Raw genomic sequence first — 23,754 nt, 5'->3', positions numbered from 1 at the left:
GACACACACAAGCATTTTTAGATACATCATATTTTTACCTCAGTAAAATGTTCGACCTCATTGTTTTGCTCAGCCTTCCCAGACATAAGCATAAGTTTGTTTTGCAGATCTCTCACATCTTCCAAAGAATAACAGCGAATCTCCTGCCCTTCCTCATGTTCCTCAGGAACATCCAGTTTGAGGGCTGTTTGCATACAGATCTGTTTGGAAATATCTTTTATTACTCTTTACCTCCTATAACAAGCACCCTGGGCCTAGTTTCAAAGTAATAACAATAATTAAAATATATATTTATTTATCAAATAAACCTTTTTATGATTTGGGGCACTGATGGTGTATACTCCTCTTGCATTTATGGCTGTGGCAAGGGACAGGGATGAGAGTTCCACTGAGCCATGACTCTCTTTCACTGTTCTTAACCAATCCAGGTGTCTGGCAGAATCTCTCTGATATAAAAATAGAGAAATCCAGCACATAAAAATGCAGAAATTATGCAATTTGTATTGGGTACAAACATTCAGCAGTTAGGTTACACACTTCCAACCACTTTTAGCCAAATGCCTAATATTGAAGTTTACATTCTCTCAAAACTACATTACCTTTGTCTTTAATCATACCACCTTGTTATACATTAAAGACCCCTTGGGGTGAATTTTTTAAACCCTGGGGTTATTTTTTAGAAAAGTATTAAAAGTATTGTATTAATTCTATTAGTAAGATTTTCAGGTTTTTACATAAAACCTCTGCAGTATATTGTATCATACCAGTTTTTTTGGGATGTCTTTGTCATTTTCCAGGGCCTGCCACAGTTTTTGCAGGGCTTTCCTAAATGCATCAAAGTCAGAATCAACGCTTAGTCCATAGAGCATGGAGGAGTAGCCCAGTACAGCATCATGAAAACAGGCCACACGATCGACATCCATGGCATTCTCCCCAGCAGAGATCGTAGCAAGGTCAACAAACACCTTAAGCTGACTGATCTCTATTAAAACACAATGTTAAAAAAACAGTCATGTTCACTTGTCAAACTGTATCAAACACACAGCTCTGGAAAATATTAAGAGACTACTTAATGTTTTTTGTTAAATTTGTATCTATACGTTTATGAGTACACTATGTGTATTCAGAGTTACCTGAATTTGCAATGTATGAATGGCATAAAGTCACACAACAGCAATGTGAAAAACTAGTCAAGAGCCTGACATGAAAGCTGGCAGCCAAGGTTATTTTACCATAGTGATTTTTGAATGCTTAAATATTAGTACAGTGTTGGTTAAATTTGAATAATAACTTCTTTGCATTATAATTATTCTAATAATTTCTTTGCATTATTTGAGCAGTTTGTTTTGAGCAATTGTCATTTCTGCAAATAAATGCTATAAATAGCAATGTTTTTATTAGGAATTTAAGGGAAATGTTGTCCATGGTTTATGAAATACAACACAAATGTTAATTTCTCTAAACACATTGCCTATAAATAGTAAAACCAGAGAAAATTATAATGTAGGGTGGTCTCTTAATGTTTTCCGGAGCTATATATATTGGCAAACTACAGTAGACAGGTTTTTCTAGGTGTGAAAAGTAATAATGATATCAGCCTCAGATACAGAAAGCAGACCAGACACTACAGCTTAAATTTCTACAATAAGTATTTTTATGGTCATTGCACATTAAACATCAGAAGACCTACTCAAATTAGACTAGCTAGACTTCACAGGTTCAACAGCAGGTCAAAAGCTCACCTCTCAGTGCCTGTTTCACCCAGGTAACAAAGTTTCTTCGTAGGCTAAGCTCCCTAAGACACAGTCGGCGAGCCTCTGTTACGTCTGCAAGGACTTCTTTGGCACTTATCAAGTTTTCATCAATACGATCTAAGCTCTTCTCCTTAAAATCAGCCGTGCTCTGAAATGCAGTTGACACTTATAGAATGTTCAGACAATATGAAAGGTTCAGAATTAACAACATTTTGTTAAAGACATATTTTACATTTGGCCAAACAATAGATTCAGTTTGATCACTCACAAATTCAAGCAGTGTGTCCAGGGTTTTGAAATTTCCCTCAGGGCACAGATACTCCTTGACATCGCTGATCACTTTCGCTGATTCTAGTGCCAAGTGCAGGTCGTGGTACTGCTGAATTTGCCGGATACGTCCCTTAATCCAGCGCTTATTATCCTTGGGATTTATTTTACACATGGTCTCCAGATCTTTCCTTAATTCCTCATATCTACCCTTGTAGACTTCAAAGACACTGTCCACTACCTGAAACGTGATCGTTCCATTTTCCAAGCTTGTGTAGAGGCTTTTATATTGATGATAGCAAGGCTCAAATATTTCAGTGTAAATGAGCTCCAGTGAGAAAGACTCTGCATCTGTTCTTAACTGTGGCTCAGTTTCATCTTCCTCCTGTTCGACACGTGAGAGTTTCTCCGTTTGGCTCTTCCAACACATAGTAAAAATGTAGCTGTCCTTTAAGGCATGTAGATTCCTTGCCATCTTTCTTGTGTTATCGCAGAGGTTGAAATATGTGACCACTCCTGTCACTTCTGAGGAGCTTTCATCTAGCTGATGAACCTCCATGAAATCTTCCAGAAGCATCTGCTCCACAATAACTTGGTGTTTCTTCTCAAGGTCCGCAACATCAACTGCAGATTTTTGGATGATTTGTTAAAACTCTTCTGTTCTAAATGGTTACTTTTAACAGAAATGAGTAACCCATAATCAAAGTGAACATACCTTTAATGTGCTTCTGGAGTGTTTGGCATACATGGAGAAGGCATTCCACCATTTCTTTTTCATGGTAGATCTTGTCAATTTCCTCCTTCCTTCTTCTAAGTAGAGTCCTCACAGCTCTTTGATCTTTGCAACGACCATCATCACACAAACCATCTGCAGGGATGTATTTATGACGTTTACAGCTTAACATTAGGGTGTGAGAAACATTGGTATATCGAAATATCAGGTTATTATGTTTTCCAACCCTGTGCTGGCTCTTACAGTACTGATTTATAATTAGTAGATATAAATCATATGTATAATGAATACATATAAAGATTGATGGCAGACAGTGGTTCATTTTGTGTTGTATTTTAACCCCAACCACTAGATTGCAGTGTTTTTCTCTATCTTCAGATCCCACTGTTCTGACTGGATAAAAATAAGATGGTGTGTGTTCATACTAGGACAGTTTTCCACAGTTTTATACAAAAAATGTGCTATGTTGCCTTGGTTACAGTATCCCAATAAATAGCAATTTACTGAAGAGTAACCACTGTCTCATGGTAAGTATTGTGTCGCCAGGTTCAAATATATTATTCAAATATATATAATATATATATTCAAATAAGTTTGCACAGTCAATCTCAGGCAGCTTTTAGTGATTACCAATCTTCAGAAGCTCAGCAAATGTGTCCTCTCTCTCAAGGATCTGGTTCAGAATCTTTATTGTAATGTTTCCTTGGATGAACTGTTCTGCAACAAAGCTGAATGCAGAACTGGCCACACCCAGCAGCTCCCTGGCTTTATCCGAAAGTTGGTCGATCAGTTTTCCATTTGGACCTGTATTAAAAACAAAATGTAAAATACTTAAATGTATAATTGTAGTCCCAACAGAACCAGTACCACTATGTACCATTATATCCATTCTCACCTTGAAGCTGGAAGATTTTTTTTGCACTACTCCATGTCAGAAGATGTTTCATGACTAGTTCCCCTCCATCTTGATACTCTCCATCTGCCGTTTTTGGCCACGCTTTGAGCACGATCGTAGATATCAGAGTTCTGAATTTGCTCAAGTCAAGCTCCTTGAGCTTTTCAAATAAGATACTCTCAGAGTCCCCCTGTTTTATGAAAGAAAATTGAAAGCAATAAAAACGAATGTAACAGAAAACTGCTTTTATAAAATTTATATAACCTCCAATAATGTGAAATACCTGACAGACAGGGTTGACAGCTGCCAAAGCACAGTTCTCGAGACAGGAGGATAATGCTGGATATTTTTCAGTCACGTTCTGTATGCTGTTGCAGTAAATTTCAATCTGCTGTATTGGTTTTTCCTAATGACAAAATGAACAAGAGCTTCATTCTAGGCCACAATTATTCAAAGTTGTAGGTTTATGTAAACAACACAAGATATATTCTCTTCATATATTCTATTCATATTTATTACCTGTTTCAGTTTTCCCTCAAACTGGCTTAGGAATGTTTTTTTCCATTTTGCACTGAACTCCTTGTTAGCAAAAGGCAGTGCTAGCAGCTTGCTCCATACCTAATTTCGATGCAAATTACATTACACTTTTTTGTACACTTTGTATTTGTGACTACTTGAAGACTATGAATAAAGTTGAATGAATAAAAAAATTATATTATTATATACCTCCAGCTCATAAAGACTTGTGAATTTGGTGAAGCTGTGTGTGCTGCTCAATAAGTGATTGGGGAAGGTATGCAGAAGCCATTCTCTTACAATTCTTTCAATCTCAGATAGCATATCTGTGCTCTTGTTCCTTTGGGCCTCAGTTGATTCCTTTGAAAAAACAATTTGTAAAGCAAAAAGATTAGAGTTATGGGCATAATTAGTGCCTATTTTTAAATATAGAGCATTACATTACATTAAATATAACCTTTAATATATAAAAGTCATGGCGAATTTAGGACCAAACTGGAAAGACCACATACACAATGAAACATTTTCTTTTAAGTATAATTAGTTCATTTCATTTACTGTAGGCAATGTGTTCATTTCAACATATGTTTTATTCTTCCTCCTCCAGACATACCACTGATCCATAGGCCTGAAAAAAATCCAGTTTTGTCTTATTGCTCCACAGACGTTTTGAGATTCTGTTCTGTGAAGCAATGAAAGAAAACTGGAACTTTTCACTGAAAAGAACTTTCTGCCTGATCTTTCTGTGATACTGGGGCTGTTTTGCTTCTTCTGGCACTGGAATCTTGCAGCGTGTAGAGCGCAAGATGGATTCAATCAAGTTTGTCAAAATAAATGCTTCTTGATCTTAAAACTAAATACAACAGCATTTCAAACACAAACCCAATTCTTTATTATTTCATTTATTTAAAGCAAATTTATCCAAAATACAAATCACCCATGTGGAATAGTAATTTCACCCTTAAAATTACTTTTGATTTTGACTTTTAACAGCAATAATTATAAATTGTTGTTGCTAAAAAAAATTATAGTTAAAAAATATGGTTCTTATAATTTCATAAGAGCATTTCACATTGTGGTGGACCCATTTTTTTCAAATCTGCTTTAATTCACATTTATTATTAGATTTTTTATGCATTTTTTTAAGGCCCTTTCACAGCATATCTTTTCAAAGTTTAAATTTAGGACTCTGACTAGGCTACATGGGTAATTTTCAAGTATAACTTTGCTACTTAAATAAATGAGTTTATGCGTAACCTTTTAAACAACTTCACTACATTCACTACCTACCATTAACTGTGTGATTTGACAGAGAAGTTTCAAGCACTCCAGAGGAATTTCATAGCGACATGGCTCTCTGTAAGTTCTGCAGATTTTAGCCAAAAGACTGATAGCTTTTTTCAGGCAGAGATCAGCATATTCTGTATCTGTAAACCTAAAAACACAGAAATTAGCTTCCTAAAACTCCAATGGCATTGCAAATAACATAGTAATTGTACAGATAAAACCCACAACCTATAGAAAGATAAACACTGGATTTATCAAGACTACTTAGTCTGCAGCAGGCAACCAAGTAACTGTTTTGAATCATCTTCATTTACCTGGCATGCTTGTCTTTTATCTTCAACAGAAGATGTGATAACACCCCCTTCAATGTCTGTGAAAAAAAAATGCATATATTATATGCATTATATATTATAACAGAAAATGTTTTTCTAGTTGTCCCATAAGAACTGAGGCAGCTGTGTAAAACATATTGATGCCTTTTTGTGTTTGAGTTGCAGGTCTTGCAATGCAATGCTGGAAAATATAGGAAGATATTAGTCTATTGTACAGTCTGTTAGTCTAGTGTGTAAATTTTGTCTGATCCATAGATAATGGCCTGATCTTTGCCTGATCTGTCAATACCTCTATGCTCTCGAAATGTAGTTAATAACAGATATTGTTCAGGCCTCGTTCAGTGTAGATCAGCCCTGTGGTTCCCTCACCCAAGTTTGTCATGTCTCCTTTCAGTGTTCTTTCCAATCCAGTTTTTTTCCCTCCATACCACAAATATAATCATTTTTATGTATTTAAAAGTACTGTAAAATGAGCTAAGCTACTCACTTCTTGCATCATATGTGGTACTCTGAAGTCAAGTCTGAAATTAAACATGATGAGGACATCTACAAAGTCCACAGGGATCATGTCTGTATATTCAATTACATCATTCAAACCCAACGCACACATCCATGAGCGAGCAAGCAGTTGATCTATGTCAAGCAAGTATTTGTGGGCCTCCATGCATTTCATGAGTGCCCTGCAACAGAAAGTTACAGAAACAATCAAATTGGGAACAGCTTTAACAATGTTACTCAGAAATATGAATACAATTACACCAACTGAAAAAATGAAGATGATGACAAAACATCCATGATGGGTTTATGTTTTGACATATGAAGCAAAATGACCTTGTGTGTTGGGAGTTTGCAAGATGTTCCTCATGCATCTTGAGTCCTTTAAGCCCTGTCCAAACATCAAACTCTTGCTCAAGGGAGATGCTATTAAGCTCAAATGGTTTGCTGTCATTCTCCAGGAAATGTAGCAGGGGAATAATAAGGATCCAGTTGACAAATCTTCTGTCAACTGCTAACTTGCAAAAATGTCTGACTGCAGGTGCAACACTGTAAAATAATAAAAAGACATTCCATAAACTCCAGACATTATAAATATTGTATTCAAAACTAATGTAAATACAACAGCATATAAAATATCAACTCTGAAGTCAAATTCATACCTTTCCTCCTGTAAAGGCTGTATAAACTCAGTCCAATGTAGACAAAATTCGTCCTTTGACAAATTGGGAAGACAAAGCAGCCAGCCAACTTTATTTGTGAACTCTGCATCCATCCTTAATTCACAACTCCTCCAAACCGACAGGAAAATGATCCCTGCTTTCAGTCGATCCAACTTAAAGACATTTCTGTCTATTTGAGAAATCTTCTCTTGTAGGAAAACTTTGATAAGTTCTTTCACCTAAAATAGAGACAACCAGTGGCATTTATCAGACAAAACAAAATAAGGAACTCAACTAAAAAAAAGGAAATCTACATAAAACCGTTAAATGTAGAATACATTATGGTAAATGTAGAATACATTTAACGGTTTAGATTACCTCAATTTCTCCATACTGCAATGAGCTCCATTGTATCGCTGTCCCTTCATGTACACGGGGATTTGAGTAAGTTGTGAAGAACTGTTTGAGCTGAACAAAGAAGTTTCTCACATTTACTTTACTCCACTCACGGAGGATATCAAAGATCGTTTCTAGCATCACGTTTCCTGCTATGTTTCTTCCTCTCACTAAATCAGGCTTCGTGTTCATAAACCAGCCTTTAACTGTTTCTTTAAAACCCTCTGAAGGCCTTGCGCAAATGATGTCATCATACTGGTGCCATTCCCCTGGATTAGAACATAAAAAATTTTTTAAGTGAACATATCCACTTAGGTTTATCCCACTCATGCTAATTTCAGTGACAGATTGTGACCACTCAAAATATAATTTGTAAATCCACAGTAAATTCAATTAGATTAAGAATACTTTTAAAATAAAAACTGTTCATTACCTTGTTGCGTCAAAAGATCCTCTTGAATGAAAAGGCAATGATTAACAAAGCCTCTTGCATTGTCTTTGTAGATGTGTTCATGTTCATAATGGCGAAAGTTTTTGTCTACCTTATGAACAACATATTTATAAGGAATCGGCTTTCCCAGACATTGTTTGGTGGTCTGGAGTTTCCCATGGACAATGAATCCATGATGTTCTAACTCTCTGCAAATGAAAAGACAAATTGTGAGTTTTCTAATGCTTTTTTATGCTAGTAAATATAAACAAATGAACAGTCAAGTGAGCGTGGATTGTTGGAGTAATGTGATAACACTGAAAATGTGCATTATTGTCAATCACTTTCCAGCAAAATGTAAGAATGCAAGATTTTCCCCACATAAAAGACTCTACAAAATAGATATGTAGACTCCCGTTTTAAATGTCTCACCCTGTGATTTCCATTGTCACAATATCGTTATTCCAGTTCCCGAATCTTCCAGATCTTATGGTCACAAAGTCTTTTGATGGGTCCAAATTAAAGTCTTTGGATAAAATGGCATGGAAGAACACAGTGATGCATTTGGGTTCCTGTTGAGGGTTTGATGTCCTAAAATTTAATAAACAAAGAAATGTAACAACAGATTTTTATTAATTAATCCACTATTTCAAAGCAAACTATTTTAATAGTTTTGAACCAGTGTTCCTTAATCCTGCTTCCAGGGATCACCTGCCCTGCACAGATTCAACTACTGCCTTCCTCACCACAGGCAGTGGGCAGTTGAACTCATGGAAGGGGCAAAGGGTCCTGAGGCAAAGGATTAAGAAAAACTATTCCAAGGTTAGCAGGAGATTAAACAAAAACACACTGGTTCTCTCTGTCCTTTTTCGCCTTTGGGTCTGAAGAGGCACTTTTCTCAGGCTTCTCTGTGCTTGAGGCTTGTTTATGGGTCTCTGTGTTTCTAGAGTTCTTTTGGTCAGTTCCTTCTTTGCTTTCCACCTTGTTATGTTTGATCTGCTGTTTGTTCTCAATATGATCTGCTTTGGGATTCACGGATCCTTCCTAGGGTTGGAGAACAGTTTAGATAATAAACAACTGGGCCACATCAAGTAACCAGAGAATGGGAAATATAATTCATATTTGAAGTGACCTTACCTTAGTAGAGAATGGTCCAAACATTTTCTTGTTTTTGGAACTGTTTTGTTTCTCACTCTGACCAGTGGTACCCTGCAGTGTTTTAGTTTGTTCTGTATGGGTTTCAGTGGTCTGACTACTGGCAGAATGTGGTTGGACTGAAGATTCCTGGTTCAGCCTTTTAGTCTCTGCTTTTGAAAGGTCTTCACGAGAACGGTCTTTATTGCCAGATACTTCTTGAGAGTTTCTACCTAGTTCAGGCATAGTGGCAGATGTGGAAGGCTGTGTCTGACTAGTCTTATCCAAGGTCTCATTTGCACCAGGAGGTGGCATGGCAGTTGGAGAGACTGGCAGAGCACTTTGCGTAGACTGCAAATCATTGTTTGGTATAGCAGATGTTGAATTGGCAGTAACAGACTCTGTGTTGCAACTGTGTGTAGATTCTGGTTCTTGAGGGCAACTATTCATGTTGGTCTCCACATGTTCTTCACATGGGGGGCATTTGACAGAGCCTGCAGGGGTCTGGCTGACTGTTTCAGATGAAGAGGACTTCACGTCTGGTGTCTTTTCAGATGCCTGGCCAGAGCACTCATTCTCCAAATCTCTGTCTAACACATTCTCAGACTCATTCCCTGGAATGATGTGGCTACCTGGTAGCTCTGTTGAGACACTAGACTGTTGAGACTGGAATGAAGATGTGTCTTCACTAGGCTCATGCTTAGGACGTGAAGACTGTGTGCTTTGAGAAGCTGCATGAAGGAGCTCACGAGTAGTTTCTTCATTTGCAGCTGTAGAAGACAAACTGGTGCCATCTAGTGGTAAATCCACTCCCACAGCAGAGCTTTTATTGTCTGTTGTCCCACCATTGCCTTCCTTTAGATTTTTTTGTTCACCTGAGTCTGGAACTACCTGGGGAGAGAAAAGTAACACAGAAAAAATCAAAATCATAATCTACATTCATTTATACAGTTTAATTGAATTAACTTTGATATCATTTTGATTTATAATTAAATCATACAGACACAATTGTGGCTTAATTAGTTCGGAACTCAACAAACTCAACTTTTATACAGCTCATAACTCAACAATTCAAAAATGAGCTGATCAACTATAGAAAGGATAGAGATAAAGGAGGATAAATCAGGGATATCTAATGTCTCATCCAGATTCGTTAAACAGTAGGCCATAATAATGCTCTACACTCTTCATGAATGTTTTAGTAAAGATAGTAGGTCTGTATAAAACCATCTGAATGCTTAAATGGTTCTTTGCCTGGTTAAATGGCTTCATATATTCAAACACTTGTGTAGCAGGTTTCTTCTTTTTTTTTTCAAAACTATATAGAACATTCATCTTTTATAACACAGATCTGGTCTCAAGTCACAGTGTAGCATGCTGCCTGCCATTAGCAACTGGAGCTTGAGAGAGCACAATTGTCTTTGCTCTCTCCGGGTTGGTAGATGGCTTGCTCTCTCTTCCCACATCACTTCAGCGCTTGCTGATGCCTCCGAGCTGATTAAAGCCTGTGCTTTTCTCAGAGTGTGCTGGTTCCATCAGCAGCATATTGAAAAGAGGCTGTGGCTGGATGTGTATGAGTTGGAGGAGGCATGTGTCAGCACTACAAGTGACAGTACTAACAAAGGGGGGGTGGGTAATTGGCCATCTAAAATTGGGAAGAAATTTGTATCAAGCAATGACAAAAAAGTTGATCCTATCTCTCTAGCAGTGCCAAGACAGTTGGCCAACTCTAAGAAGATGGCAGATATTCTTAACAACTTTATGTTGCATATTCAAGCGTATTAAAACATCTTCAAATATATGCATTGGTGGTCGGACATACATATATTATCATAGGTCATTACATATATTATCACTGACTTGTATTATTTGCAGTATCAGGCTTTCATTGTTTTGTTCAGGAGCAGAATTAGTGTAAAACATACATTATGAAAAGAAAGAAATAAGCCTTTAAAAGAACCCTTTTAACCCCTTAACACAGAAAAGCTTATTACACACTAAGCATATTATTCAGAAACTACAGGGACTTCTGTACAAACTAGTGGGGCTGTTCTTTGGTAATAGAATAGACTAGTTTGTAATAATAATTTTGGCCTGCCGGCAGGCCATACACTATTAAGGTGTTAGTGTGGGCATAGAGAAGCTATTGGCTGTAGCCAATCATGATCACTAACAGGAAGTTAAGTGGCCTTGGTCTTGGCAAGATAAAATACATTTTAGGGCTTTCAACACCATTGCAATAATAATCTAAATGGGTGTAAGTATATTTCTGACCCTGCGTAGATCACAGAAGCCTCCTCCCAAAAGACAAACATGCATCATTTCATTAGAGATATATGCAGGACACTCATTATTCCCCAGAAAAGTATACATTCAAATAAATTATTGAAAGCCCAATATTGACATAACATGCATGTCTATGATGTGTTTTTACATTATACAGTATAAAGTAAAAGAGACTCACATGATATTTACCATCAAATGTGCAACCCTGAATAACACTGAATAATCATTTTATTCAGTATTTTGCACTTTTTACAGCTGTCAAGGCAACATAGCTGATCCATTCATGAAAATTTGCCAAAAACAAAACAAACATTCGACAGTGGACAGCGTATCATGTTTGTTCAGTGAGAAATGAAGAAATTAATAAACAGGTCTTTAGAACTATTTAGAGCTTAAATACTATTCAAAGTCTTGTACCTTTTTCTTAACATTGTCTTCTGGCAGCTCTGTGGACTGATCTGAAGACGAGCCTCTAGTGGTGGGCGGATGTTGTGACTGATGTTCGCCTTCTTTCTCTTGAAAGCCTGGTTTCCTTGGGGACTTTCCATCTCCTAAGAAAACATTCCCTCATCAACATGATGTTTATTCGCGTCCAACTATGTTAGCATCAACCAAATAAAAAAATGCATTTATATATTACACAATTACTCATAGGACAGCTGTAAACGTCTCTAAATCCCATGAGTTACATCACTTGGATACTTTACATTGATTGTGATATTAACCCAAACCAGAAAACACCACTACTGACATCGACACGATTACAAAATCACAAGTAACATCCAGAAATCTGCTATTGTCTGGAACAATTGTCTGTATATATGAGATAGATAGATAGATAGATAGATAGATAGATAGATAAACAGATTAACAGATAGATGGATAGATAGATAGATAGATAGATAGATAGATAGATAGATAGATAGATAGATAGATAGATAGAAAGATAGATAGATAGATAGATAGATAAACAGATTAACAGATAGATGGATAGATAGATAGATAGATAAACAGATTAACAGATAGATGGATAGATAGATAGATAGATAAACAGATTAACAGATAGATGGATAGATAGATAGATAGATAGATAGATAGATAGATAGATAGATAGATAGATAAACAGATTAACAGATAGATGGATAGATAGATAGATAGATAGATAGATGGATAGATAGATAGATAGATAGATAGATAGATAGATAGATAGACAGACAGACAGACAGACAGATAGACAGATAGATAGATAGATAGAACGTGCACAATGTCTGCTGAACGACAACATGCCCGAGTCTATGGAGGAAACACCCTATCATGACTAAACCACTCTATGCACTTAACAGATCACTTACCAGACTGTGCAGTCAGCTTGAGCCCACACTCAGGGCAGAATTTGAACGACTCGTCCACATCGTACCCACACTGGAGGCATTTCATCTCGAAGGCTAGAAAACAGCAGCAGTTCTCTGATCTCGGTTATGGTTTTAACAGAATGGCATTTTTGCGCGATTATTAGGAATATACTCTTTGTCGATCCTCGCTTTTCAGCCCAGCAAAGTTAAGCCTAAACTAAAATATCAGAGAGAGAGAGAGAAAGAGAGAGAGAGAGAAGAATCCGTCGTCCTTCAGACACGGAACATTAATGATGAACACGCAGTTCATCGTCCTCTATAACCGAGCCTTAACTTTCGTTTTCCTCTGACGTGACTGCTTTCGTTTCTGGCCTCTTTGTCAGACTGACTGAGTGAGAGAGGAAGTTATAGGACATTAAACTACAGCCATCAGAAATCTGTGTTTTGTGCTGAAGTGTGAATCTGTAGATTAGATTAGACTGGACTAGATTAGATTAGATTATCTAACCTAACACCAGTCACACAGCTTGGCAGTTACCCTGCTCATCCACGCCTACTAACCCTATATACAGCCCTGTGCAAAGGTTTGGGCACTCAAGCTGCACATTTTACTGATTTTCCAGTAATTAATTTCTACTTAATTGCTAAAGTATAACACCATTTAAATGATCATGTAGTATCATTTAAATGAAGCTTGAATCCTGCTGAAAAACAACATGGAAAGACTAAGCTGGTTGACCAACATACCAGTGTTGAAAAGATAACATATGCTGATTTATGCTGGTCTTGGGCTGGTTGATCAGCATACCAGCATACAGTTACCGACCACTTTATTAGGAACTCTAAAACTGGGCGGGACCCTCATTTGCTATCACCAGCCTCAAGGTTTGACATGTGCATCCTGAGATGCTCTTCCACTCACCACATGGTTATCTAAGGTTGTTCTGTCAGCTCGAACCAGTCTAGCCATTCTCGGTTGACCTCTAGAGACCTGTAGAGACTGTTGTGCTGAAAATCCCAGGAGATCTGCAGTTTATAGAAATACTCGAACCAATCTGTCTGGCACCAACAGTCAAAATCTTTAAAATCTCAATTTGTCATATTCATGTGAACATTATCTGAAGCTACGGACCTGCTTCAGATAATGATTTTATGTATTGCACCGCATGATGTCACTTGACTGACTGATAACATGACTGCATATTAGCAGGTGTGCAGATAATAAAGTGTTATATAATATAAGCATATATTGTGTTTTGAAAGGGGGTCTGCTGGTCACCAGAATTGGATTAGAATTGGCAATATTGATCACTATGAAAAATCAGCATTTGATATGCCGATCAACCAGTATAAGCATAAACCAGTATTTATGTTGTCTTGTTGAACACTGGGATGCTGGTCAACCAGCTTAGACTACCATGGAGTGAAACTTCCTTCAGGGGAAAAAAATCTACAGGAAATTCTTGTAATTTTCATTTACAAGCCTTAAGACATGCCTGCTGTCCCTGTCTGTTAGCTTCCTTTTTCGGCCACATTTCTAAAGAGAATTTCCTGTAGACTGGGATTTTTGCCACTGCTGGTAGACATTTACATTTACATTTACATTTACATTTACATTACATTTACGGCATTTAGCAGACGCTCTTATCCAGAGCGACTTACAAAGTGCTTTGCTATTTACTCAAGAAAACCTCAGCTAGTTAGAATAGACTAATACAAAGGATACCTCCAAGCTTAGACATAGACACGTATGACCATAAGCCTTACCTGCAAATTCAGCTACTTCCTTTACACTGTGGCCTTCGGCATGTCCAAATGCAAATCCCCCTTTTTGCCAATCATTAACATCTGCTTTGCCTAACATTTTAAAACTTTTACAACTCGTTGTAGTTACACCCCCAAAATTTGCATACACCCAGCCCACTAGTGAAATCCCTAGTCAAAGCTGACTAATCGATAAAACACGATGGTGACAGGACAGTTTGGTTTTGTTGACATTGAACAGCAGAACATCGCCTCCTTGGGAATAAGGGTTGCTACGCAAACCTGTGCCAGTGTCCACAGTAGGGGAGTTCCAACTCAAAGTGAAAGTCGGGGGAGCAAACGGGGATCTGTGCAAGGCTACAAGCTAACATTAGGACACTTTTTCACATGCAATTCTGAACAAGCTGAGAGATACAGAACCGTCATTGAAAGTGAACGAAACATGTCGTTTATTATGGTAGATTGATATTACTGGATTTTACATGAATATGACTCGGTTTATGCAGTGTTACGCAGGTCTCATGAGCGTTGTCCTGCCTGCTTCGGCAGTTACATAGTGTAGCTAGCAGCATGCTGAGCTCATTGTGGAAATGCCAGAGACACTAATGTTATTCTCCCTAGTGGTTTTGAAGCTGTCATTTTAAGCTAAAATTGCTGTACTTGTTCTGAGCAATGATGATAAAGTTAAATCTGATCTAGCTGTCTAATAGAAAAGACCCAGGAATAATTACAGTGTTTTTATTACAGTGTTAAAATGCTATAATCTGTGAACTATGCAAAAAATAGCAGAAATCATCACGTTTTCTAAATAAATAGTAAACAGACTTATTAAAAGACTTCTGAGAGTTTTTAACCTCATCCAAATTAGACACATATTTACTATTAATACATGAGAAACAGCTTAAAATACAAGTGAGTGCGATCAACAGTAATAAGAAGTTGGTGAAAACACCTTGCGACAGGCCTCTGAACAACCACCGATGTTCGCTCACCCTCATGGGTGCTCAGTTGCGTCTGCGCACTGCGTCTGCGGAGGCGCAGGGGCTGCGTGTGACGCAACCAGGCGGCGACCAATCAGGTGGTCGATCCGCGCAGTAAAGTTGCGCAGTTACAGCGAGCGGAGCGCAGCCATGATTTTTACAGCCCTCAATGTTGTCAAGCCGCGCTGGACAGAGCAGAGAACCATCCCATAAATCTCCTAACAAGTCTTCTTTTGTAACGCAGTGCTCGGCCTCACTGCTGGGGTGTGCGAGTCACTCTTTAGGAGAGTGTAGGGGAGTGAGAGGCTGCCTGCTCGAGCGCAGTTCTCACCCCGCACTAACTGCCTCCTGTGTGCTCTGTTATTTTAATCGCGTCGTTTGAGTCAGTGTGTGATGATGGACGCCTCGCTGAAAGACGAGCCGTCTGGAGGTGCTGTGCCGTCCTGTGATGCCCCTCCAGCTGCAAACGACTCGACTGCAAGCACGTCTTCAGTCCTCACAGCAGCTCATCAGGTCGAGCAAGCAAAGGAGTCCACTCCTGTTTTACTCTGTGAGTGTCACTGGTGTCACTTCAGGACGTGCTTTCCTGATATGACTCCATCAGTCATGAAAACAGACTTGCTGTTCAGTTTTGGTCAACATCGAACAGATGCAAGTAGTTTTTATTATAAAGTATTCAGAATAATAAAAATTGCTCTCTGCTGCCAAGACATTTGTTAGTAAAATAACGTCTGTATAATGAATTCTTTGAGAAGTAACTTCTTTGAGAGTCCTTCAGAGTGATATGATGTAAAATGGCTCAGTGCAGACCACCAGGGAGCCCGCCTGTGTGTTCTGAGTTTTTATATGTATTGTTGATCATGTGAAATAGTGGTCAAACAAAAAAAAAAAAAGTTTGGATGAAGGACTATTTTGTCTGGCACGTACCTCTCTGCCCACATGTATCTCAGAAAAGCGCAACCCAGACATAATGCAATGTCTCAGGGGTCAGGCGACAAATTTGTCCTATTGAGCACCAGCTGGGTCGTCCTGGCCTGTCTTAAATTGGCCTGTAAACTGGCGGTTTTAGCCTAGTCAAAAATAGGCAGCCACCCAGGGCCCTCCATGAGCTGGAGGACCTATGAAAATTCAGATTAGATGTGCTGTATGTGCTAATGTCAGATAACCTATCCTAACCTAACCTATCCATGATTATTTGTTAGAGATGTCAGTATGTATCCACCCCCAGCCATGGCTGTAATGAACTATTCTGGACTGACTGTATTTTTACATACTTTAAGCAATAAACTACAGTGTCTTCTGCCAATATGAACTAATGTATAGAAATGTCTAAAAGTTTTACGCCTATTATTATTATTATTATTATTATTATGGTATTTCTTCTATTCTTATTATTGCACCACCTCTGACATTCTTGATAGTAGTGACAAATAGACAGTAATAGATGCTGTGTAACACAAATGTAATAAAGCATATGGGTTCAGGTTGATAGCACAAGGTATAAGGGAGACTAAACCAAGGCCTATTACTGTTATTTGCCTGGGCTCCTAAAATCACAAACTCTGCCCCTGTGTGAAAAGATGCTCTTATTTACATTTTTCACAAAATTATGGATGACGGTTAATCAGGTGTTTTTTTATGGATCAATTTCCCAGACTTGATTGGGCTAAATGATCCTTTTATATAAACAGAATTTAAATTCAGAATGCTGTGTAGTTCAGGAAAATGTAGACCAGCCAATGCAAGCATAGGTCATTTACATAGCAGTCTTAAGGGCATGTATACATATGGGATAAAGAGAGGTAGGAAAATTATGGGCACATTGTACAGCAGCATATCACTCTGAACGACGTTTTGGTGAAATTCTCCTTTAACTGCCTGTGTAATGCATTACAGACCCCATCAGCATAAACAGTGCTGTGTCTCTGTCACCTGTATTTAGAGACAACAAGAGCTCCCATGGTAAGTGTAATCATTGTAAATCCACAGACACCATTGATGTTGCTCAGCTCACTGTTGCATACAATGAGTGCATGAATGATTGCTTTTGTAAGCAATCATAGCAGAGTATGTTAGTGTCTCCCCTGTTCTCTGGCTGTATGATCTCTAATACAGCATTCCCTAATGTGTGTTTATCACAGTTGGTGGCAGGGAAGAAGCAAGGAAGGCTGGTGGGCCTCGGGGCTACACTGAAGCCGTCTCCACCTCGTCTGAGTTTACCCACCGCGCTATTGTGCACCTCATTGAAGCCATGCACCGTTGCTGGGATGTGTATGGCTCCCGGGAACGTTCCCGTCTCTTCCAGAGTGTCCAGAGCGAGCTAGAGAACCTTGGCCACTCGTTGCCTGTGGAGAAAATCCGGCGAAAGTGGAACAACCTCATTGTCACGTACAAGAGAGTGAAAGAGCGCAGCAGGCTAGGAGGAGGCAGAGCCAAGACCTCATGGGAGTACTTTGAGGTATGAAGGAATTAGCTGTTCATTGTGCTACATGCAGATGGACACATTTAGCTTTTTTGGCGGCAGAGATCAATATTTGTGCAGAACACTCTGTAATCATGAATGCTTTCAAGTGTTGTTTCAAGTGTTGCTGGTTGTTGTTATTTTTCATAGAACAAAGCTACAAAGTATGTCAGATTATCTGAAGTTCTGAAGGAAGGCTTTCTGCTACATTATGGAGCATTGCTGTGAGAATTTAATTGCATTCAGCAACAAAAGTGTTAGTGAAGTCAGAATGTTGGATAATCACCAGCCCACCTCATCCAATTCATCAGAATCAGAAATACTTTATTGATCCCAGAAGGGAAATTGCAGTTGTTACAATTGCAAATGTTTGTGCAAGAATTAACACTCTATACATAGACAATCTATAAATAAACACTCTATAAAATAAAATACACTTAGAACAAAGAGAGAAAATAAAAAAAAACTTCAAAAATGTACATAATATATATTATATTCTAAATTATATGAATATAGTAAAGTGGCATATTGGTAAAAACTGTAATAATAAAAATGGAAAATTATTGAACTTGTTAAATTGAATTACAGTACTATTATTATTGCACATATGAACAGTATAATTTAAGTATTGTACAGATAACCCGTAGTGTCACACTGAGGGAGGAGTTATAGAGTTTAATGGCCACAGGTAGGAATGACCTCCTGTGGCGCTCTGTGATGCATTTTGGTTGAATGAGTCTGGCACTGAATGTGCTCCTGTGTCTTATCACCATGTTGTAGAGAGGGTGGGAGCCATTATCCATAATGACATGCAGCTTAGACAGCATCCTTCTCTCCGACACTGCCATCAGCAAGTCCAACTCCACAGCCACAACATCACTGGCCTTGCGGATCAGCTTGTTGAGTCTGTTGGCATTAGCCACCCTCAGCTTTTTGCCCTAGCATGCAACAGCGTAGAGGATAGAACTTGCCACCACAGACTCATAGAAGATCCTGAGCATAGTCATTCTGAAAGTATTGGAAGGAGCACCATCCATCATTCCAAAGAACACGGTTCCACTGCTCCACAGCTCAATGCTGGGGGGCTTTATATCTCTCTAGACCACACCTGGAATTAGGCACTGTAGGCAGAGATCCCTTCTTGACACCTCTATTTATAAGAGTGTATTTATAGGAAAGAGAGATTGGTGACTGTCTAAGCCTGGTGTTTGTTAGCAATGTTAGCCTGGCATTTCCAGTTCTAAATAAAAAAAGTACACTTCAGATACCAAACGTGCCTCTTGCAATCAACAGCATCTGGGGTAAGTAGTAAATTGAGTCAAATTGATTTGTCACCAAACATTTCCTTTAATATGTAAACCTGTGTAGGTAATTTGGTCTTCAGGACAGCTGAATTCACCATGTGGGGATTTGAAGATTTTGGATGCACTGTGCCCATTTTCTGTCATGTGGAAATGATTGCATTCATGCAGACGACTGCACAGCCTACTGTGCAAAGACCTTTCCAACTCATCCCAAAGATTCTTGACAGGGGTGCTATCTGGATACTGTCCAGTTCACTGAAGTCCAAACTTGCTGTGATGGTTCTGGAACAATTTGGTGATGATATGTGCCCTGAGATATGGCTTGTTGCTCACACTGAGTTGGATGAGCTCATTTTATCCACACTCCATTTCAATGTGGATGAACGTGGTCACCAGCGACATTCTTCAGTAGAAGCCAGGAGGACATTAACCACACCGTCACACTGCTACTACCTGTCTGAACTGTTGACATCAAACAGGACGGCTCCATGCACTTATGTTACTTATGCTAAATTCTGATTCCTCCATCAGCATAAGGCAAAAGGCCTGAACTGTTCTGCTCCTCAGTTGTCCAGTTTTTGTCCCCACAGGAGGCTGAAGAAGATATGAAGGGGATATCACAAATAGGGCTCATCAACGCTTACAGGTGCCTGAGAGAAGTCTATCCCCTGTATTCTTGTACAGCAGCTCCTCAGCACAAGACCACAAAGTGTTGCAAAGGGTGGTGAACATTGACCAGAGAAGCACCTGCACACAGCTCTCCTCAGGAAGACCATCCAGGGGGCAGCTGAAGGATGTCTTCTTCAACCCTTTTTAAGCATTATTTGATGACTCAAATAGCACTAAAGCTTATAATATAAATGTATTGTTATATTGTCTGAACATTCATGCACTTTAACTTGCATATTTTCCCTGTCATGCAAAAAAAACTTGTATCTCCAAAATGGAGGGAAACAAATCTTCAATGGAAGTCTGTGCAGACAGTCATTTCTGTAATTCTGTCATCATGTAATTTTGAGTCACTGTTTCAAATGATATTAAAAGGTGCAAAACAGCAAAAAGGAGATACAAGAATTTTATGAGACAACAATGATGTCATTTTTAACCAGGTAGCAATGTGCACTTTCTGTTATCATTGCCCTGCTTTACTGTGCTACTGTTCAATTAAAAGTTGCTTAATTATAAGTTGCATATGATGACTAGAATTGTTGGCCATGTTTATCACTATGGATTCTGTGTGCCATCTGTAGTATGTAAGTAATGTGGTCCTGTCTTGTGTTTAATCCTGTGTAGTAGTCGTTGTTCTGAATGTCCCATATTACTGAAGTTGAGATGCATGGGAAACAGATGCATTGTTTCATTCGACCTGGCTTGGAAGGAGATTGAAAGCTTAGAATTTCTACCTTTGTGCATTTAAGCAAATACGTCGGAAGACATGGAGAGACTCAGCTCAGATATGGGGTCGGGTCTAACAAGTTTCAAATTGTTAGCCATACAGAATAATACAGATAATCTGTAATAGAGCTGTTGAAATCTCAGAGTGTTGAAAGTACTGCAAATTTATAAACCGCTAAATAGTCTCTTACAGTATTTGATTCAAATATCTACCAGCACTTCAGTAAACAGTGGATGTTCTGGCCACAGTGACCCCGTTTACACCTGGTCACTTCATGTGACTAAAATCTGGATTGTATCCTGATAAGATTTTACAACGCCACATGCATTTGCACTCGGTAGCCAGGTTCACACTACACGACTTTCAGAGTCGCCAGATCCTTGTACTCTTCACACTACACAACGTCTCGCTTGTAATCGGAAATCTTCTAGTGGTTGTGGTTTGCACACTACATGACTGTTCAGCAACATGGGGTCACGAATTACAAGATCTTTCACCAAGAGAATCCTGCTATTTCTTCCAAAATGGATGTCCTTAAGAGACGAGCAATATAAGTTGCGTGTGTGCTGTTTCCAGTTGCTGTGTTATGAAGTTGATTAATAAGAAGATTTTCAGCCGGTTCTTGGTGTTGTTGATTAACTGTTACAGGCCTTTATTACGCAAAGCTAACTGTTAAGCTGATGCAGATGGACTGATTATAAATTTTGGTCATAGGTCATCTTTTTCATCCTCTCCTTTTTTCTGTCTCCCTCTACACTTCATAGATGATGGACAAAGTACTAGGAAAAGCAAAGATAGACCAGAGAGGTCCTGCTTCAGCTACTCTTGTTGGCTTCGCCACCACAGCCAAAGCAGCAGTGAGGTCAGAGGAGCGCCAGTCCCACAGTGTACCAGTGGCTGCTGTGGCCACCCCATGTCTGCTTCCCAATGGCCTCTTCACCACGCCACCTCAGATTCCCACACTGGTGACCTCCCCACTGCTGTGTAACATTCCTCCTAACCCAAAACCAAACCCAAACCCAAGCTTAAACCCAAGCTTAAATCCAAGCCCAAGTCCTGCCCGCAGCTCTGACAGCCCCATGCCCTCCGTTTCCCCCAAGCCTGCCTCCAGGGTTGTGCGGCAGCCCCTGAAACGGAGATTACGACATCTTCAGCTCAGCTCGGTGGCCTCTCGCATGGCCCAGCAGCAGCAGGGCCAAGCCGGGGAGCGCACAGCTCTGCTCCGTGGTTTCCTGACCGGCCAGGAAGAGAGAGCTCGGCTTGAGGATCAGCGCATGCGTAAGAAAGATGCACGGGAGAGACGCCAGGAAAGGACACTGAACAGTATGTCTGAAGCACTGGGACGAATGGCAACAGCCCTTGAGTTAATCTCCTCCAAACAAGACACCATCATTGCCCTGCTCCAGAGACTTGCTGATAAGCACTAGCTAGCTGAATAACCTTTACTTCTGTACTGCTCATTTTGATATTTCAGCATCTAACTATTAATAAATCGTGTTCACAACACTGGAGATGTACTTATATTGTAGAATAACACTGTTTTGTCCAGATTTATGTCGGTCCGATTACTCTTTTAAAAGTTAAGATGGACTTGCGAAAAGGTAATTTTATAATATTGAATTAAATGAATATATTACCCCTTCTTTTCTTCTCCGACAAGTGACTTTTGTTTAGTAACACCGTAAACACTATAGTTTATTGGAAATCGGAAATAAATAGTATGGCAACAGACAGGAGTTGTAGTTCAATACCTCAAGTATCGCCACAGTTGTTATGTTGACCGCGTGGCCTAATGGATAAGGCGTCTGACTTCGGATCAGAAGATTGAGGGTTCGAGTCCCTTCGTGGTCGATCTTTTCCTGCGCTGTCATGAAAGAGTCCAGCTGAAAGAACCGGTGTGGATTCAGATTTTATTCCAAACGAAAGGGAACACTTATGTTTTCCCTCGTTTAATAAATGAATGCAGTTCAAACAGCTGATCATTAATGCTCCTGTTTCGTTAGACTGAACACATGCAGACATGCAGTCCGTTAAAAGTAAAATACAACCCTGGTCTAAAATAAGTTGACGTAAACTGACTACGTTAGCAATAAACATCACGGCCGGATACGAAAATCAAGCGCAATAGAAAAATAATCAAGTCTGTGGTCCATTTAGTGATCTTACACTACTGAAATTCACAATACGGCCGCGGTGCAAGCACAGCAGAGTGGCGCAGCGGAAGCGTGCTGGGCCCATAACCCAGAGGTCGATGGATCGAAACCATCCTCTGCTATGAACATTTTCTTTTCCTGGGACTAGTCTGGTGTACATTTACGCACAGTCCATTAATGAACGTGTTGTGTTTTGATTTAACATTTCTGGCCTGCTTGTGAACATTATGTTATTATAACACTAACACGGCATTTCAGGAAACCCTGCTGGAGAACATAAAGTACAGCATGTGAGGTTAATGACCTCCTGCTAGGAATTATTACTACAAAGTATATTTACTGTAATTGCACTCCTGTTTGGCCCACATTCTTATAAATATGATGATTAATATTTTAGATTAGTGTCTAATTATATTTATTTTATATCAATTGAATGGTTGACTGTTTCATTCCTGTCTTTTATGCAGTACAGATTCAGGGTTGTCTTTATGCAGTATATATATATATATATATATATATATATATATATATACAGTCATGCCCGAAAGTATTCATACCCCTGGCAAAGTTTGACTTAAATTTACTTTTATTTAACCAGAAGTTATATTTTTGCCTTGAAACGACACAGGCATCTCCCAGGAGATAACACAATGATGTACAAGAGGCATCATTGTGGGAAAAAGTATTTCTCAGCTTTTATACACATTTGAACAAAAAGTGGCATGTCCAAAATTATTCATACCCTTTGAAAACTGTCACAGTATATGGGAAAATCCAAAGTTCTATACCATTCCAAATAGTCCAAGCTGTTTTAAAGCATCCTAATTACCCTGATTCATTGGGAACAGCTGTTTTAATCAACTCAACAGGAGAAAAACAGCAGCTCTCTGCAGTTGGTTTGTGGACAGTCATGGCTAAGACAAAGGAGCTCACTAAGGACCTGCGGCTGTGCATTGTGGCCGCTCACAAGTCAGGAAAGGGCTATAAAGCCATATCAAAATGTTTTCAAGTTCCAGTGGCTACAGTGCAAAGTATTATTAAAAAATACAAGAAGTTCCGCACTGTGGAAAATCTCAGAAGATGTGGTCGGAAGCCAAAAGTGACACCTGTGCTGGCCAGGAGAATAGTGAGAGAGGTGAAGAAAAATCCAAGGATCA

At 39.0% G+C, this 23,754-nt stretch overlaps 2 protein-coding genes and 1 non-coding gene across 4 annotated transcripts in view; 2 read left to right on the top strand and 1 right to left on the bottom strand.

Moving 5' to 3' along the window:
• LOC140543700 (E3 ubiquitin-protein ligase rnf213-alpha-like) overlaps positions 1–12,854 on the bottom strand; it is a 39,513-nt gene extending 26,659 nt beyond the window's left edge. For both annotated transcript variants that reach the window (XM_072666872.1, XM_072666873.1), the window contains exons 1-23: positions 12,540–12,854; positions 11,605–11,738; positions 8,905–9,792; positions 8,618–8,811; positions 8,200–8,358; positions 7,771–7,976; positions 7,320–7,606; positions 6,942–7,180; positions 6,616–6,828; positions 6,272–6,464; positions 5,767–5,822; positions 5,456–5,600; positions 4,376–4,525; positions 4,169–4,267; positions 3,933–4,055; positions 3,650–3,839; positions 3,385–3,558; positions 2,737–2,889; positions 2,023–2,645; positions 1,743–1,902; positions 765–982; positions 309–446; positions 39–200 (exon numbers count right to left, since the gene is read on the bottom strand). In XM_072666872.1, the coding sequence (XP_072522973.1) occupies positions 39–200; positions 309–446; positions 765–982; positions 1,743–1,902; positions 2,023–2,645; positions 2,737–2,889; positions 3,385–3,558; positions 3,650–3,839; positions 3,933–4,055; positions 4,169–4,267; positions 4,376–4,525; positions 5,456–5,600; positions 5,767–5,822; positions 6,272–6,464; positions 6,616–6,828; positions 6,942–7,180; positions 7,320–7,606; positions 7,771–7,976; positions 8,200–8,358; positions 8,618–8,811; positions 8,905–9,792; positions 11,605–11,738; positions 12,540–12,624 (4,989 nt within the window). In that variant the 5' untranslated portion in view covers positions 12,625–12,854. The remainder of the gene's footprint in view (positions 1–38; positions 201–308; positions 447–764; positions 983–1,742; positions 1,903–2,022; positions 2,646–2,736; positions 2,890–3,384; positions 3,559–3,649; positions 3,840–3,932; positions 4,056–4,168; positions 4,268–4,375; positions 4,526–5,455; positions 5,601–5,766; positions 5,823–6,271; positions 6,465–6,615; positions 6,829–6,941; positions 7,181–7,319; positions 7,607–7,770; positions 7,977–8,199; positions 8,359–8,617; positions 8,812–8,904; positions 9,793–11,604; positions 11,739–12,539) is intronic.
• Positions 12,855–15,416: 2,562 nt separating this feature from the next.
• LOC140543902 (uncharacterized) lies at positions 15,417–22,040 on the top strand. The gene is made up of 4 exons (XM_072667209.1): positions 15,417–15,833; positions 17,180–17,245; positions 17,425–17,741; positions 21,209–22,040. Exons 1-4 carry the CDS (start codon positions 15,677–15,679, stop codon positions 21,869–21,871), a joined length of 1,203 nt encoding a protein of 400 aa, XP_072523310.1. The 5' UTR covers positions 15,417–15,676; the 3' UTR covers positions 21,872–22,040.
• A 182-nt stretch (positions 22,041–22,222) lies between these two features.
• Positions 22,223–22,295, top strand: trnar-ucg (transfer RNA arginine (anticodon UCG)). The gene has a single exon. It is a non-coding gene; the product is annotated as a tRNA-Arg (tRNA).
• Positions 22,296–23,754: the final 1,459 nt, after the last annotated feature.

The sequence above is a fragment of the Salminus brasiliensis genome, chromosome 22, assembly GCF_030463535.1.
Source record: "Salminus brasiliensis chromosome 22, fSalBra1.hap2, whole genome shotgun sequence".
NCBI lineage: Eukaryota > Metazoa > Chordata > Actinopteri > Characiformes > Bryconidae > Salminus > Salminus brasiliensis.
This window is presented reverse-complemented; position numbering and strand designations above follow the sequence as displayed.

Bases quoted from the DNA above. Each gene is read 5' to 3' on its own strand.
- LOC140543902 (XM_072667209.1), top strand. From the start codon at position 15,677: ATGATGGACGCCTCGCTGAAAGACGAGCCGTCTGGAGGTGCTGTGCCG. The intron at 17,246-17,424 runs GTAAGTGTAATC...TGTTTATCACAG, and splicing joins AGACAACAAGAGCTCCCATG to TTGGTGGCAGGGAAGAAGCA. The intron at 17,742-21,208 runs GTATGAAGGAAT...TACACTTCATAG, and splicing joins CCTCATGGGAGTACTTTGAG to ATGATGGACAAAGTACTAGG.